This window comes from Pelobates fuscus, chromosome 13 (assembly GCF_036172605.1).
Source record: "Pelobates fuscus isolate aPelFus1 chromosome 13, aPelFus1.pri, whole genome shotgun sequence".
NCBI lineage: Eukaryota > Metazoa > Chordata > Amphibia > Anura > Pelobatidae > Pelobates > Pelobates fuscus.
This window is the reverse complement of record NC_086329.1, coordinates 93,625,207-93,644,274: the sequence shown is the minus strand read 5'-3', so window position 1 is coordinate 93,644,274 and position 19,068 is coordinate 93,625,207. Positions and strand designations below refer to the sequence as shown.

Sequence of the window (19,068 nt, the reverse complement as noted above, 5' to 3'; positions counted from 1 at the left end):
TATACCTTAGTAGCTATAATCTTAACAGTCACCTGCTACCCCTTTAAATTTTTTCTGTGGGGGTAGCAATGTGACAGAATAGGAGAACTGACTTCAGGAAAGGGAGGGGAGGTTGCTTGCTCTCCCTGTCCTCCAATTCTCTGCTCAGACCGGTATGTCAGTAGCACACAGATCTAATGCCGAGGACGGATTGACAGTGGCAGAGGAACGAAAACCTTAAAAAGCCTTAAATTGAAATCTATACGTTTGCCATCACTTCTGCTAAGTACAACATATAGATAACATTTAATGCTCTTTAATTCTAAACCAGGTTGTATATATCAAGATAGGTACACTGTAAACAACTGCAGATTATTCTATTAACTTTCGAGTAAGTGATACATACATACATATTTGCACAGATTTTTTTTTTTTTAAATGCCAGTCCAATTTTTGGAAAACTACATTTTCAAGGATGTAATAGTGAAAGGGACACTATAGTCACCAAAACAGCTTTAGCTTAATGAAGCAGTTTTGGTGTATAGATCATGCCCCTGCAGACTTACTGTCCAATTCTCTGCCACTTAGGAGTTAAATCACTTTGTTTATGCAACCTCCCTGCATGTGACACACAAACTTCCTAGACACTTCCTGTAAAGGGTCATCTAATGTTTGCACTTGCATTATTACACATTCTGTTTAATTTAGAATTTCTTAGCTCCTGCACAGTTATTAGCTTGCAAGACCCTGCAGGAGCCCCCTGTGTGTAATTAAAGTTCAATTTACAAAGCAGGAGATAAAAACCTTTAAAGTAAGTTATATCTGATTGAAAGTAAAACCATTTTGTTTTCATGCAGGCTGTGTCAATCACAGCCAGAGGATATGTGGTTATGGCTGCATAAACAGAAACAAAAGTGATTTCACTCCTAAATAGCAGAAAATTGAGCAGTGAAACTTCAGAGGCACGATCTATACACCAAAACTGCTTCATTAAGTTAAAGTGGTTTTGGTGACTATAGTGCCCCTTTAATATGCTGCGTAATACCTTGTTGATTCAAGTTGCTCCAAATAGGTTTTTTTTGTTTTGCCAGCGATAATTATGTAACCATGTACATTAAAAAAACAAAACATTGTTATTTATAATAATTATGTGAAATACAAAAGTTAAATGTATTAAAAAATGAAAATAAATCTTTGTTACTGTGAAATTGTAGCAAGAGCGTCTGGGTAATTGGCAATTAATAGGAAGTCTTTGCTTCTAGTAATGAGGAAGCGCTTGCGTAACTGCAGCTGTTTCAATGTTTACTTGTTTTTGACCATCAGAAGCGGGCACTCTCCACCTACTCCTGTACTGGTACTGAGCAAGTTTTGAAGCAATGCCCAATGATCCCCCAAATAATAAAGCTTTTCCCAACAGTTTTCCTGTTTCTAAGTTCTGCTAGCGAAAGAGAGTATTTGTAAAAGACAATTTATTCAACAGATTGCTTCTCGAGGAGATATTGATTCAATACACACGGGTACACAGGGGATGCTGATGGTGAAGTAGATGCTACGTTTTTTTAGATAAGGCTTCAGGTTCGTTTGTCGGTCAGTGTTTCATAAGTGCCCTTTTCCACAGGGCCCAGACCCTACACGATTGGAAAAGAAATATAAAATGATTGGGGGCACAAACAAAGGATAATTTCTTCCCCCAAAATGTTGGCGGAATGAACAAAAATCAAAACATAAAAAAGATCTGCTTAATAAGATTTACAATAGTATAGCGTTCACACTTTATCAAGGGGACACTATAGGCACCCAGACCTATTTAGGTCATTGAAGTGGTCTAGCTGCAATGTCCCTGTACACCTTGGTCCTGCAATGTAAAACATAGCAGTTTTTGAAAAAAATGCAATGTTTCCATTGCAGGACTAGGACCGCCTCTAGCGGCTGCCCATCAGGAAGTCACTAGAGGCACTTCCTGGATTTTACCTGACTATAAATCCCTTAAAAGACCCTGGACGTCATCACATTCTGCATGAGGACATCCAGCATCAGTGAAATCCCCATAGGAAAGCAGTCCTGGAATCTGGAAATTAAGTGTATGGGGTGAGGGGGGAGACCAGAGGGCATCAAGTGTTAAAAATCGAATTTTGTATTCCTAACACTATAGAGTTAACAGTTGGTGCTAATGGTAGTTTTATATGGAAAATGGTCATTAGTTATGGCAGGGGTGGGGAACCTTCGTCCCTCCATATGTTTTGGACTACATCTCCCTTGATGCCTTGCCAGCATTATGGGAGATGTAGTCCAAAACAACCCCAACCCTGAGTTATGGGGATAATTAATCACCTTTATCAGATTAGCTAAAATGAAGTGTCTTTATGTTAGATGTAGCCAACCTGTGTCTTCAGATCGTTGTATTTTTCTTCTCGAAACTCGAATAAACTTTAATTTGGAGAATAAAAACACTCTTGCAATCCTGCCATACCAAAAAAATTATAGGATCAGTAGCTTAAAGGGATCCTATAGTGCCAGGAAAACAAAGTCATTTTCCTGGAACCTAATGCGCATGCGCGGCAATGGTCGCGTGTGCATTACACCGCCCCATAGGAAAGCATTATTCAATGCTTTAATATGGGGAAAATCTGACGCTTGAGGTCCGTGAGGATGTCCAGCGTCAGATAACAGACCAAAAGTCTGTTTGGATTCTGGAAGCCCTCTAGTTCCTGGGGGCAGGCTTGGAACTGCAATGTTTTACATTGCAGCACTAAGTGCAAAAGGGACCCAGCACCCAGACTACTTTAATGAGCTTAAGTGGTCTGGGTGCCTACAGTGTCCCTTTAAGAACGTGTGGGTCTTAAGGGCTTGTGACGGGCCTCGCTGTCTGGACAGCGCCCCCAAAACCCCTGATAGCATTGCATATTTACAAGAGGCTTTACCTAAATACTCCCTCTCGATTTCCCAGTGAAATATGTTCTAAAGTGAAACTACATAACTGGTGATTAAATACAATTATTTTCCACATATTAATAAAGAATGAATTAAAAGTTATACTTACAGTGTACAAGCCTTCGTTTGCCCCTTTCTAGAGGGAAAAGAAAAGAAACATGGTTTAAAATAAACAGATACCAACTAGTCTGCCAACTTGTAACTATTATAACATGTGAGGAGCTTAAACCTGTCTGTAACCTGCACATTAAGTCTACCTATGCAAACATGCATGCATACTTGTCCCCCTCATCTTATCACCCAACTCTTTAAATCGGTGACATGTGGGGGAATATAAGCCTGTTTATATTATGTTTTCGTTGAACAACAAAAAAACAAAAATGAGGCATTACTATATCGGAAATGTAATTCAATGTTATTGCTGTATTAACCCTATATTGCATACCACTCGTACATTTCCCCTTTCTTCATTCTGTAACCCACCTCGCATGCCTTAATAAAAGAAAGATTGACAAAAAAAAAAATAAACAGATACATTTTATAAATTACACTTATTTTATGTGTAAAGCATTACATGTCATGATTCCCTTTAATTCCAGAAGTTTGGTCCTCAAGGGGTTTTAAAGGGACACTATAGTCACCCAGACCACTTCAGCTCAAGGAAGTGGTCTGGGTGCCAGGTCCCTCAGGTTTTAACCCTTCACATGTAAACATAGCAGTTTCAGAGAAACTGTTATGTTTACATTAGGGGTTAATCCAACCCCTAGTGGCTGTCTTCCTGAAATTCGCATCCAGCGTGCAGAATGCCCATAGGAAAGCACTGAGAAATGCTTTCCTATGGACTGTTAGAATGCGCGCACGCGCATTCCACTCCACTCGGGAGCTGACGTCGGAGAGGAGGAGGACAGGTCACCAGTGCCGAGGAAGCCCGGCATTGGATTAAGGTAAGTGGCTGAACGGGTTTTAACCCCTTCAGCCCAGCGGGAGGGGGACCCTGAGGGTCCTCCAAGGGTTATATAGTGTCAGGAAAACGGGTTTGTTTTCCTGACACTATAGCGATCCTTTAAGATCAGCAGTTTTACTGCACTGGATCAATGTACTAAAGGAATTAGTTTAAGGGATGTATCCTCAGAAGAACTAAAATATCAAAGAATGACAGGATTCAGCAACCCGGATTCCAACGTTTTACTCCCAAAACAAAATAAATAGACCTATTGAGACCAACTAGAGTTTGGGGTTTGAGAAATGCTTTGGGGGTCTATAAAGAGGCTTTTGGTGTATGGGAATATGTGCTGCTGTCTTCTGCTGAAAGTGGGAAGGGATGTGAGTAACAAGCTAAAAGCAATGGGAGGAAGTGGTCAGTTAATGCGATCTCCTAAAATAGCTTAGCTTCTTCTTTCACTATTAAGATAATGCTGACCTCACAAGAGGGTGTGGGGAATTATGTTCCATAAAGATACACATACAGGCAATTGTCCAATAGAGTCTTGTTTTACTTTACAAAGTGATTTAACTCCTTTTTTTATTTTATTTTTTAACATCAGATATGTATTCTGCCATATTAATTCAAGGGATAGTGCGTTTTTATTAACTGGCAGGTACTATTATCATAATTTGTTTGTATATATCCTTTTAACTTTTTACCTTATTACCAATTCTCTTCGTTTTATATTACTTAAAAACCTTAACTTTATTTATCGTTAAGGAGGAGACTATATTTAAAAGAAGAAAAACTACCACAACAAGAGGACATAGTCTAAAATTAGAGGGACAAAGGTTTAAAAATAATATCAGGAAGTATTACTTTACTGAGAGGGTAGTGGATGCATGGAATAGCCTTCTAGCTGAAGTGGTAGAGGTTAACACAGTAAAGGAGTTTAAGCATGCATGGGATAGGCATAAGGCTATCCTAACTATAAGATAAGGCCAGGGACTAATGAAAGTATTTAGAGAATTGGGCAGACTAGATGGGCCGAATGGTTCTTATCTGCCGTCACATTCTATGTTTCTATAAGAATCAGTTATCCTTATCTGCAAATCTGTTTGTTTTAAACATATTATAAGACAAACATTTAGTAAGTCTGGTTTTAGTAAACTGATTAAAGGATCACTATAGTGTCAGGAAAACAAACTAGTTTTCCTGACACTATATAATCCTTAGGTCCCCCCCACCCTTGGGACCCCCCTCCCGCTGGGCTGATGGGGTTAACACCCCTTCAGCCACTTACCTTTGTCCAGTTCCCTCGGTGCTGGTGACCTCTCCTCCCCCTCCGACTTTAGCTTCCGAGTGGAGACGAATGCGCATGCAAGGCCAGAGCCGGGCGCGCATTAAAAACGCCCATAGGAAAGCATTTCTCAATGCTTTCCTATGGACGTTCTGCGTGCTCAATGCCACTAGAGGCCGGATTAACCCTGCAATGTAAACATAGCCGTTTCTCTGAAACTGCTATGTTTACATCTGAAGGGTTAAAACCTGGGGGACCTGGCACCCAGACCACTTCATTAAACTAAAGTTGTCTGTGTGACTATAGTGGTCCTTTAACATTAATTTAGAACTTAAATACCTTTATTATTATTATTCATAATATAATCAGTTTACATCAACATTCATACGATACATTCATAGTAAAAATATATATAAAACATAGAGACAAGACAAAGCTTGGCATGAGAACGTATTATCGATATTCCTAAAAAGCATTTGGAATATGACGGGCGGAGAGCATTCCCGGATAGTAAACATTAGTAATATATTATATATTCAATGCTCAGGAAAAATTCTGTATCCGATTTGAATTCTGTTTCAATTAAAAAAAAATATCAAGTATCAAATGTCTCTATGCAAGGGTAGATATCCTACATTTCTTTTTATACTTTAAGTAGATTGCCATCTAATTACGTTTGTACAAAATTATTTAACTCATAAATGGCAGAGAATTGAGCAGTGAGACTGCAGGGGTATAATATATACACGAAAACTGCTTCATTAAGTTAAAGTTGTTTTGGTGAATATAGTGCTTCTTTAAGATTCTGGGTGCTATAATTCTGAATGCAGGGAGGGGAAGCAGCATTAATGCTAAATGTGCAAAAATGTAGTATCAGTTTATTAAATAAGACTGGTTTAACTTCCCTTCTTTAAATAGAAACATAGAATGTGATGGCAGATAAGAACCGTTTGGCCCATCTAGTCTGCCCAATTTTTAAAAATTAAATTAGTTACCTAATAAAAGAAATACAGGTCTATAGGGGGCGCAAGATATGAGGGATCGCAGGAAAGAAGTGCACGGCACTCCCTCCTGCCAGTCGCTCAGTGTAGCGCGGCCGAGCTCCGGTCCGGTCCGCAGTACAGGAGCATTCGTTTTCTGTGCCCGGCTGGGCACTTCCTGTCAGTCTGGCTGGGTACAGGAAACAGAAGCTCCTGTACCGCGGACCGAACTGGACCTCGGCCATGCTACAATAAAAGTAGGGGAGGGAGAGCGTGCACTAAGGGAGGGGGGGGGGGTCTAGGAGAGACCACTAAGAGAGAGAGGGGGGTGGAGGAGAGACCACTATGGGAGGGAGAGGTGGTGGAAGAGAGACCACTATGGGAGGGTGGGGGTGAGGAGAGACCACTAAGGGAGGGGGAGTGGGTGAGGAGAGACCACTAGGGGGAGGGGTGAGGAGTGACCACGAAGAGAGGGAGGGGGGTGGAGGAGAGACCACTAGGGGAGGGGTGGGGGAGAGGAGAGACCACTAGGGAAGGGGTGGGGGGAGAGACCACTAAGGGAGGGAGGGGGGGGTGGGGGGAGAGACCACTAAGGGAGGGAGGGGGGGGTGGAGGAGCATAGACCACTAATGGAGGGAGGGGGGTGGAGGAGCAGAGGCCACTAAGGGTCGGGGGAGAGAAGAGGCCACTAAGGGTCGGGGGAGAGAAGAGGCCACTAAGGGTCGGGGGAGAGAAGAGGCCACTATGGGAGGGGGGGGCAGAGGACAGACCACTAAGGGGGAGGGGGGAAAGGAAAGACCACTAAGAGTGGGAGGAAGGAGAGACAACAAGTGGGGAAGAGAAGAGACCACTGGGGAGAGGGGGGGAGAGGAGAGAAAACTAATGGAAAGGGGGGGAGGAGACAACACTGGGGGGAGGGCAGAGGAGAGCAGAGACTACTAAGGTGGAGGTGGCAAAGGAGAGACCACTAATGGAAAGGGGGGGAGAAGAGGGGAGACCACTAAGGGAAGTGGTAAAGAAGAGTAGTGACCACTAAGGGGCGGGGGAGGGAGTGGAGAGACCACTAATGAGGTGGGGGAGAAGAGAGACCACTAAGGGGCAGGGGAGAGCTCTAAAGGACAGGAGTCAGGGGAGAGCTCTAAGGGGGAGGGGGTAGGAGAGAGCACTAAGGGATGAGGGGAGCACCAATGGATGGGGGGGTAGGAGAGAGCACTAGGAGACAGGAGGGCAGAGATCTAAGTGACAGGAGGGAAGAGCTCTGTAATGGACACCTTCCGTTGACGGATGCTCCTAGCGATTCCTGAGGACTCCAAGCACTGCAGCAGACACCACAACCACCGCAGACTCCACAACCACCGTAGCTTAACTGGAGTCTCGCCGTCTTCCTTCCACCCTGTATGAACCTCCAGCATCCAGGACCGTGTGGGGAAGACCTCTCCTCCAAGGAGAGCGTAACAGGAGCAAGCTCTCAAAAGTGATTAAAGCTCAAAGGAGTATGCAGCGCATAGCAATCCCCAGTGTGATATAGCAGTTCCCTCCAATAACGAGACAAGGCTAAGTTTTGAAGGATCAAGATGAACTCAGGTTTAATGGCACACACTCTGCTTTTATGCAGTGCTCCCCTGCAAGGGAGACGCCCACAGGCAATTAGACATTAACCAACCAGATAACGGTTACATCCCACAGTTTCCCTCCCCTCTGCTTGGGAGATAATTGAGTTTCTTACTGTATCTACTCAATTATCTCCAAGCTAAAACGTATACTTTTTATACATTTTTATAACTCCCTGATTTTACATCACATACGAATAAAACTTATATTTATGTGATCAGCATAACTTGGGAAGAAACATGTGTAAAAAGCACATGAATCCGTCCAGGGGTTAAAAAGTTAGGTTGAGGTCCCTTTATTATCAATTGCAAGCATGGCTTTTCCTGCCCAAACCAGTTCCCACTGGTCTGGCAGTGTCCCTGGGACAACGCCCTGCTGGAGAACAATGGAGCTGGGGGAGGGGAAGAGCCACACTTTCCCAGGGATTCAAAGGGGAATAAAAAGTGTCCAAAAAGTTTCCATACACTGTTTTTAAAAGGGCCAGCACTGTACAATATAAGTCCATAAGCTCAAATACAGTTCTTAAAGGGTAATACATCCCAGGGCCATAGTCGCAGGGCAGGAGGCTAGCAATCAGTCCTCTCCAATGCCCAGTGGCAAATGGCAGTTTGTCACAAGCTCGAAGAGACAGGAGGGCAGCGCACTACGGGAAAGGGGGCCCGGGAGATCAACAAGAACAGGGGAGCTCACTAAGGGGCAGTGGGGCAGGGGAGAGCACTAAGGGATGGGAGGGGAGAGAGGCTGATGAAGGGGGTAAAGAGAAGCATAAAGGGGCTGGTAGGACTCAGTCCCTATTCTACCCCTCTCTCTTTCACACTACACACACACACACACACACACACACACACACACACACACAATGCTTCCTATCCATACACAGAAACACACAATGCATCCCTACAAACACAGAAACACACCATGCTTTCCTTACACAAAGAGAAACACACAATGCAACGCTTACACACAAAGACGATGCATCCCTTGCGCACATACACAGAAACACACAATGTATACCTTAAATACACACACAAACACACACCTTCTCTTACACACACACAGAAAAACAATGCATCTCTTACATACTCAATGCACCTCTTACACACACACACACACACACACACACACACACACTGCATCCCTTACACATGTAAACAGATTCATACAATGCCTCCCTTACACACAACCAGAAAAACACAATACATCCCTTACACGCAAATGTTTCTTTTGCCTAGAGCGGAAAAAATCCTTGGACCGGCCCTGAGTAAACTCATCTTGTCACTGATCTTGAAATCCATGTGTTTTTAGATGTTCAATAATCCTATCTTTTAACATGGTTTCCATTACTTTCCCCACTACTGAAGTAAGGCTTACTGGCCTATAGTTGCCCGACTCCTCTCTATTACCTTTCTTGTGAATGGGCACAACATTCGCTAACTTCCAATCTACTGGGACTACTCATTACTTGTTAATAATGATTGGTTAAATAAATCTGTTAATGGTTTTGCTAGTACACCACTAAGCTCTTTTGATAACTTTCAGTGTATCCCATCAGGTCCCACTGACTTATTTGTCTTTACTTTTGTAGTGGAATGAACCTTTGGCCGTTACACTTTGTTCCTTCTATGGGCTGTCCTTATCTTCCCCATGTTATTTTGTATGTCTTGCTTAATATTTCATGTGTGGGACAGATCACCCTGTCCCTGGATTATCAAGCTATTTACCCTGTTCGCATGGTTGTTCGGTAAATTACATCCACCTCCCATGTTAACAGTATTCTGTTCGGAAACCGAACAAATCACCGAACGCCAGACTACCTACACCCTGTTCCAAATTATTATGCAAATGATATTTTTCTCATTTACCTAAATAATTAATGTAAATAACAGTCAGCATAATTCTCATGTTATCAACTATTAAGAGTACGATTCAAATGTTTTGAACAAACCTCCTAATGAAAACGGCATTTTTTTTAAGCATAAAAAACTTACAATGCACTGTTCCAAATTATTACGCACAGTAAGTTTTAAAACACTTTATAGGTTGTAAAGAACTGAAAATTGTCATTTGTTGTGTTTGCAGCATATTTACTGAAATCAAAAGCTATTTCAATCAAACTTATAACAACATTTTAACTTTTTAAACATTTTAACAGGTCACGTTACATTTTAACAATAGGACCCCTTATTTGATAGTAGCTTCACAAGTCTTGCATCCATTGAACTTGTGAGGTTTTGGACAGTTTCTGCTTGAATTTGTTTGCAAGATGTCAAAATAGCCTCCCATAGCTGCTGTTTGGATGTAAACTGCCTCCCATCCTCATAGATCTCTTGCTTGAGGATGCTCCAAAGGTTCTCAATATGATTGAGGTCAGGGGAGGAGTTAGGCCACACCATGACTTTCTCTCCTTTTATCCCCAAAGCAGCCATTGATGCAGAGGTATTCTTTGCAGCATGAGATGGTGCATTGTCATGCATAAAGATGATTTTATTACAGAAAGCATAGTTCTTCCTTCTGTACCAGGGAAGAAAGTGGTCAGTCAGAAATTCCACATACTTTGCAGAGGTCATCTTTACACCTTCAGGGACCCTAACGGGGCCGACCAGCTCTCTTCCCATGATTCCGGTCCAAAACATGACTCCACCACCGCCTTGCTGACGTCGCAGCCTTGTTGGAACAGGGTGGCCGTCCACTAACCATCCACTACTCCATCCATCTGGACCATCCAGGGTTGCACAGCACTCATCAGCGAACAGGACTGTTTGAAAATTAGTCTTCATGTATTTTTCTGCCCAATGCAGACATTTCTGCTTGTGAGCATTGGTTAGTGGTAGCCCAATAGAAGGTGTATGCACAGTTGCAAGACTCTGGAGGACTCTACACCTTGATGTCCGTGGGACTTCAGAGGCACCAGCAGCTTCAAACATCTGTTTGCTGCAATGTAATGGTATTTTAGCAGCTGCTCTCTTGATCCGATGCATGGATCTGGCAGACATCTTCCTCAATGTGCCTTTATGTGCACAAACCCGTCTGTGCTCTGAATCATCCACAAATCTCTTAATAGTGCGATGATCACGCTTAAGTTTTCGTGAAATATCTAATGTTTTCATTCCTCGTCCAAGGCATTGAACTATTTCCCTCTTTTCGGCAGCAGAGAGATCCTTTTTCTTCCCCATATTGCATGAAAATGGTGCTCTGCTTAGTAATGTGGAACACTCTCCTTTAGTAGTTTTTCCTTAAATTGGGCTCACCTGGCAATCTAATTATCACAGATGTCCAATATTGTTTTCAGTGATCAAAAGAGCCCTGAGACACAATGCCATGCATGAGTTAAACTGAAAAACAAAATACTTAATCTTTGTGACACAAATATAATTTGCATAATAATTTGGAACAAGGTGTATACCCCGGTGGCGTTTCAGTTGCGTTCGTGGGATCTGAGTGCTTTTCAGATATCAAGGGATATAGGACTTGAGGGGGTACCTTTTTGTTAACTGTATGTTTTGGGGTGTTATTACTGTATATATCTTGGACCTGAGAGTTAATATAATTATAATTTTGTCTCGGTCTACTCCCAGGTCCAGTGGGGAAAGCCCCTGGAATATGCATCAGGAAACCACTTGCATGGGTATTCACATAAAAGGCCGTGTGTGGCTCCATTAAAACCAGTTATACCCCTAGAGCCGAGTGTCGTCCAGTTGCTGGGAATGAGATGGGAGATTCCCGGAATACTTTACTACATCTGGCTGATCTATTGGAGTATTTTATTTGTTCCTGAGCCAATCTTGGAGTACCCAGTGGAGGAGAGTCCCTGCTAGGACTAGGGCTCCGCAACAATAGAATCTCTTCCTCTGCAAACTCACATGTAACAAATGACTCCGTCTTTTTTCTAACTGAGGTCCCTTTCCTTCCTTTACAATCCTATGTAATATAGAAGCATTTGTTGGCAGCATTCAAGAGGTCAGAATGAGAGAGACAGGGCACTCTAAAGGGCTTCTCTGCACAGTGCAATCACAGCCTGCAATGCGTTTAAAGGGGCACGCGAAGCACAACGCCTGCTGTAGACTTTATGGTCCCTGGCACTGTTCCCCCTACTTTGTGAGAAAAGCTTCTTAAGCAACTTGGCAAACAGAATCCACTGGCATTTATGACCCAGGCTCTCACTCAGCATAATCACAATGTGGAGGTTATTATCTGAAATTAGTAGTATAAATCCCACCCATATGCAGACACCATACAGGATAGTCAGCCAATGAACACAGTCCAAACTTGATATTGTTATTGAGGAAATGTAACTTGTAAAATCTAACCCATAATCACTTCCTTGGACTATTTTAGAGAACTAATGTCAAATACAGAACTGTCAGCTCAAGTGTTTTATTTAGATTCAAATTCAAAGGCAATTATAATGTTTGGGTTTTAATTATACAGTTTTTTCTGTTTTGTTTTTGCTTAGTTTAAAAAGTGTGGTTAAAAGTAGCCAGCGTCCACAAAAACAAAAAAACTCAGATTGTAGTTATATAGTCAGATTTGTAGTTACATAGGCTGGAAAAGATATTTGAAATTTGTACGACTGCCAAATTGTTACATTGTTGTATTATTTAAATGAAAATGAATGTATGAACAGACTGAACGCTAACTTTAACAGAAGAATTGAATGATTGCACTATAGTGCACGGTGGGCCTGGGTGTAAAGAGCTCTGAGCAGTTTGAGATATAAAGTAGCCGCTGAAATGAGGTCAAATTAGAGTAAACGTCTGTCTTGTGGAGGTTTGTAAGGAAGAAGTGTTAAAAACATCTTCCTGTTCTCAATACAACTCTCATCATATATACAGAGCTACAAGTATAAGGTACACTCAACCAGACACGGATATCTTCAACGCAAAGAGATTCAATATTCTTTGCACATACCATGGTTACATTTTCTAAGAAATGTACAATTGCCTAACTTCTTCTTTTCAGTATATACAGAGCTGCAGGGCTCAATGTTACATGGAGTCTATACAGAGCTGCAGGGTTCAGTGTTACATGGAGTCTATACAGAGCTGCAGGGTTCAGTGTTACATGGAGTCTATACAGAGCTGCAGGGTTCAGTGTTACATGGAGTCTATACAGAACTGCAGGGTTCAGTGTTACATGGAGTCTATACAGAGCTGCATGGTTCAATGTTACATGGAGTCTATACAGAGCTGCAGGGTTCAATGTTACATGGAGTCTATACAGAGCTGCAGGGTTCTATGTTACATGGAGTCTATACAGAGCTGCAGGGTTCAGTGTTACATGGAGTCTATACAGAGCTGCAGGATTCAGTGTTACATGGAGTCTATACAGAGCTGCAGGGTTCAATGTTACATGGAGTCGATACAGAGCTGCAGGGTTCAATGTTACATGGAGTCTATACAGAGCTGCAGGGTTCAATGTTACATTGAGTCTATACAGAGCTGCAGGGTTCAATGTTACATGGAGTCGATACAGAGCTGCAGGGTTCAATGTTACATGGAGTCTATACAGAGCTGCAGGGTTCAATGTTACATGGAGTCTATACAGAGCTGCAGGGTTCAGTGTTACATGGAGTCTATACAGAGCTGCAGGGTTCAATGTTACATGGAGTCTATACAGAGCTGCAGGGTTCAGTGTTACATGGAGTCTATACAGAGCAGCAGGGTTCAATGTTACATGGAGTCTACACAGAGCTGCAGGGTTCAGTGTTACATGGAGTCTATACAGAACTGCAGGGTTCAATGTTACATGGAGTCTATACAGAGCTGCAGGGCTCAATGTTACATGGAGTCTATACAGAGCTGCAGGGTTCGGTGTTACATGGAGTCTATACAGAGCTGCAGGGTTCAGTGTTACATGGAGTCTATACAGAGCTGCAGGGTTCAGTGTTACATGGAGTCTATACAGAGCTGCAGGGTTCAGTGTTACATGGAGTCTATACAGAGCTGCAGGGTTCAGTGTTACATGGAGTCTATACAGAGCTGCATGGTTCAATGTTACATGGAGTCTATACAGAGCTGCAGGGTTCAGTGTTACATGGAGTCTATACAGAGCTGCAGGATTCAGTGTTACATGGAGTCTATACAGAGCTGCAGGGTTCAATGTTACATGGAGTCGATACAGAGCTGCAGGGTTCAATGTTACATGGAGTCGATACAGAGCTGCAGGGTTCAATGTTACATGGAGTCTATACAGAGCTGCAGGGTTCAATGTTACATGGAGTCTATACAGAGCTGCAGGGTTCAATGTTACATGGAGTCTATACAGAGCTGCAGGGTTCAGTGTTACATGGAGTCTATACAGAGCTGCAGGGTTCAGTGTTACATGGAGTCTATACAGAGCTGCAGGGTTCAATGTTACATGGAGTCTATACAGAGCTGCAGGGTTCAGTGTTACATGGAGTCTATACAGAGCTGCAGGGTTCAATGTTACATGGAGTCTACACAGAGCTGCAGGGTTCAGTGTTACATGGAGTCTATACAGAACTGCAGGGTTCAATGTTACATGGAGTCTATACAGAGCTGCAGGGTTCAGTGTTACTGTGGCGAAACCAACCTCGCCACTGGGCCCTGGAGAAGCCTGTTTGCTAGCCTCCTACCTACTGACTATGGCCCCTGGGTTATTTGGGGCATATTGTACTTTATATGGCGGCTACTGGCCCTTTAAGCACAGTGAATGGTATTTTATTGTACTGCTGCTGGCCCTTTAAGAACTGTCCGGGGACATATTGAGAATTTGGGTAACAATACCCTTTAAGACTATGGCCCCTGAAAACGTATGGACTTTTATTTGGTGTGTATGGCCCTTTAAGAACCGGCTGGGGACATCTTGTAACTTTGGTGAACAATGTCCCTTTAAGACTATGTCCCCAGACCTGTAAAATAACTTGTTCCTGGCTTTCCCCCACTTGGTTCAGTAAATAGGGCTTACTGAACCAAGTACCACACAGGCGGACCACCCAGAAGCTAAAGTGTGCAGGCAATTTACCTCCCAGGCTGTGAGGTTACTGCAGGTTAATTGCACGTGGCGGCGGCCATCTTTGTTCAGTCGAACGCGGTCAGCGGTATATGCTAAAGATTTTGTGGAACCAAAATCGGCTACACATTTTGCCGAACACCGCTGACCCTTACCTTCTCCCATACTGAACTTGCAGCTCCAGAGACTAAGTCCCGTTCGAAATGGGACTTAGTCGTTTTTTCGCATGAAATTGACCGGCCGCACAGCATAAAATCTATGGAACTGTTTTGGGCAGGAAATTGTGCTTGCGGCCGGTCATAAAGGACTTCCAGCTAACTTTTGATCCACTGGAGGGATTTGGCTGATTTTTGGAAGGGTGTATGTTTAAAGTGTGCTGATTCTAAATATGTGGTTTTTGGGAAGATTGGATGTATGGATTTAAAGTTATAGCACATGTATAAAAACTGTAGTTTTCCTGGCTGTAATAATTATGTTAACTGGTTATCTGAGGGGAGGGGATGTGTGGGTTGTACCATGTATGTGATTGGTTATTTTATGCCTCCCCCTGGGTGTGGCCTGTATGTGGATTAGTGTAATAAAAGCCAGGCTGGATGAGCCAGTCCAGAGTTCCTGTTTTACCTTCAAAGTGATGTGTCGTCTCATTATTGGGGGGAAGGATTTATTGCATGCTGTTCCAGTTGACTGCTAGGAGTACAAGCCTATTCGTATGGTTCCTATTCAATGGTCTACAGCATTCATACGCTTGGGAGAATTTAAAGGTTTCTCGGATTCGGTGATTATGGTGTCTGCCAGAGTGCTTGGAGTCCTCAGGAAGCGCTAGGAGCATCCATTAACGGAGGTACCGAGTCGGGGTGCCAGGTGATCCGTTACAGTTACATTGAGTCTATACAGAGCTGCAGGGTTCAATGTTACATGGAGTCTATACAGAGCTGCAGGATTCAGTGTTACATGGAGTCTATACAGAGCTGCAGGGTTCAGTGTTACATGGAGTCTATACAGAGCTGCAGGGCTCAATGTTACATGGAGTCCATACAGAGCTGCAGGGTTCAATGTTACATGGAGTCTATACAGAGCTGCAGGGTTCAATGTTACATGGAGTCTATACAGAGCTGCAGGGTTCAGTGTTACATGGAGTCTATACAGAGCTACAGGGTTCAATGTTACATGGAGTCTATAAAGAGCTGCAGGGTTCAGTGTTACATGGAGTCTATACAGAGCTGCAGGGTTCAGTGTTACATGGAGTCTATACAGAGCTGCAGGGTTCGGTGTTACATTGAGTCTATACAGAGCTGCAGGATTCAGTGTTACATGGAGTCTATACAGAGCTGCAGGGTTCAATGTTACATGGAGTCTATACAGAGCTGCAGGGTTCAATGTTACATGGAGTCTATACAGAGCTGCGGGGTTCAGTGTTACATGGAGTCTATACAGAACTGCAGGGTTCAATGTTACATGGAGTCTATACAGAGCTGCAGGGTTCAGTGTTACATTGAGTCTATACAGAGCTGCAGGATTCAGTGTTACATGGAGTCTATACAGAGCTGCAGGGTTCAATGTTACATGGAGTCTATACAGAGCTGCAGGGTTCAATGTTACATGGAGTCTATACAGAGCTGCAGGGTTCAGTGTTACATGGAGTCTATACAGAGCTGCGGGGTTCAGTGTTACATGGAGTCTATACAGAGCTGCAGGGTTCAATGTTACATGGAGTCTATACAGAGCTGCGGGGTTCAGTGTTACATGGAGTCTATACAGAGCTACAGGGTTCAATGTTACATGGAGTCTATAAAGAGCTGCAGGGTTCAGTGTTACATGGAGTCTATACAGAGCTGCAGGGTTCAGTGTTACATGGAGTCTATACAGAGCTGCAGGGTTCGGTGTTACATTGAGTCTATACAGAGCTGCAGGGTTCAGTGTTACATGGAGTCTATACAGAGCTGCAGGGTTCAGTGTTACATGGAGTCTATACAGAGCTACAGGGTTCAATGTTACATGGAGTCTATAAAGAGCTGCAGGGTTCAGTGTTACATGGAGTCTATACAGAGCTGCAGGGTTCAGTGTTACATGGAGTCTATACAGAGCTGCAGGGTTCGGTGTTACATTGAGTCTATACAGAGCTGCAGGGTTCAGTGTTACATGGAGTCTATACAGAGCTGCAGGGTTCAGTGTTACATGGAGTCTATACAGAGCTGCAGGGTTCGGTGTTACATGGAGTCTATACAGAGCTGCAGAGTTCAGTGTTACATGGAGTCTATACAGAGCTGCAGGGTTCAATGTTACATGGAGTCTATACAGAGCTGCAGGGTTCAATGTTACATGGAGTCTATACAGAGCTGCAGGGTTCAATGTTACATGGAGTCTATACAGAGCTGCAGGGTTCAGTGTTACATGGAGTCTATACAGAGCTGCAGGGCTCAAAGTTACATGGAGTCTATACAGAGCTGCAGGGCTCAATGTTACATGGAGTCTATACAGAGCTGCAGGGCTCAATGTTACATGGAGTCTATACAGAGCTGCAGGGCTCAATGTTACATGGAGTCTATACAGAGCTGCAGGGTTCAATGTTACATGGAGTCTATACAGAGCTGCAGGGTTCAATGTTACATGGAGTCTATACAGAGCTGCAGGGTTCTATGTTACATGGAGTCTATACAGAGCTGCAGGGTTCAGTGTTACATGGAGTCTATACAGAGCTGCAGGGTTCAGTGTTACATGGAGTCTATACAGAGCTGCAGGGTTCAGTGTTACATGGAGTCTATACAGAGCTGCAGGGTTCAATGTTACATGGAGTCTATACAGAGCTGCAGGGTTCAGTGTTACATGGAGTCTATACAGAGCTGCAGGGTTCAATGTTACATGGAGTCTATACAGAGCTGCAGGGTTCAGTGTTACATGGAGTCTATACAGAGCTGCAGGGTTCAATGTTACATGGAGTCTATACAGTACTGCAGGGTTCAATGTTACATGGAGTCTATACAGAGCTGCAGGGTTCAATGTTACATGGAGTCTATACAGAGCTGCAGGGTTCAGTGTTACATGGAGTCTATACAGAGCTGCAGGGTTCAGTGTTACATGGAGTCTATACAGAGCTGCAGGGTTCAATGTTACATGGAGTCTATACAGAGCTGCAGGGTTCAATGTTACATGGAGTCTATACAGAGCTGCAGGGTTCAATGTTACATGGAGTCTATCCAGAGCTGCAGGGTTCAGTGTTACATGGAGTCTATACAGAGCTGCAGGGCTCAATGTTACATGGAGTCTATCCAGAGCTGCAGGGTTCAATGTTACATGGAGTCTATACAGAGCTGCAGGGTTCAGTGTTACATGGAGTCTATACAGAGCTGCAGGGTTCAGTGTTACATGGAGTCTATACAGAGCTACAGGGTTCAATGTTACATGGAGTCTATAAAGAGCTGCAGGGTTCAGTGTTACATGGAGTCTATACAGAGCTGCAGGGTTCAATGTTACATGGAGTCTATACAGAGCTGCAGGGTTCTATGTTACATGGAGTCTATACAGAGCTGCAGGGTTCAATGTTACATGGAGTCTATACAGAGCTGCGGGGTTCAGTGTTACATGGAGTCTATACAGAGCTGCAGGGCTCAGTGTTACATGGAGTCTATACAGAGCTGCAGGGCTCAGTGTTACATGGAGTCTATACAGAGCTGCAGGGTTCTATGTTACATGGAGTCTATACAGAGCTGCAGGGCTCAGTGTTACATGGAGTCTATACAGAGCTGCAGGGTTCAATGTTACATGGAGTCTATACAGAGCTGCAGGGTTCAGTGTTACATGGAGTCTATACAGAGCTGCAGGATTCAGTGTTACATGGAGTCTATACAGAGCTGCAGGGTTTGGTGTTACATGGAGTCTATACAGAGCTGCAGGGTTCGGTGTTACATGGAGTCTATACAGAACTGCAGGGTTCGGTGTTACATGGAGTCTATACAGAGCTGCAGGGTTCAATGTTACATGGAGTCTATACAGAGCTGCAGGGTTCAGTGTTACATGGAGTCTATACAGAGCTGCAGGGTTCAATGTTACATGGAGTCTATACAGAGCTGCAGGGTTCAGTGTTACATGGAGTCTATACAGAGCTGCAGGGTTCAATGTTACATGGAGTCTATACAGAGCTGCAGGATTCAGTGTTACATGGAGTCTATACAGAACTGCAGGGTTCAATGTTACATGGAGTCTATACAGAGCTGCAGGATTCAGTGTTACATGGAGTCTATACAGAGCTGCAGGGTTCAATGTTACATGGAGTCTATACAGAGCTGCAGGGTTCAATGTTACATGGAGTCTATACAGAGCTGCGGGGTTCAGTGTTACATGGAGTCTATACAGAGCTGCAGGGTTCAGTGTTA

The 19,068-nt window shown here is 43.5% G+C and overlaps 1 protein-coding gene across 1 annotated transcript in view; it reads right to left on the bottom strand.

Annotated features, from left to right (window-relative positions):
• Positions 1 to 279: 279 nt before the first annotated feature.
• FCER1G (Fc epsilon receptor Ig) overlaps positions 280 to 19,068 on the bottom strand; it is a 28,607-nt gene continuing 9,818 nt past the window's right edge. Inside the window, exons 5-6 of the mRNA XM_063440295.1 lie at positions 3,020 to 3,046; positions 280 to 1,607 (exon numbers count right to left, since the gene is read on the bottom strand). Coding sequence (XP_063296365.1) covers positions 1,551 to 1,607; positions 3,020 to 3,046 — 84 coding nt within the window. The 3' untranslated portion in view covers positions 280 to 1,550. The remainder of the gene's footprint in view (positions 1,608 to 3,019; positions 3,047 to 19,068) is intronic.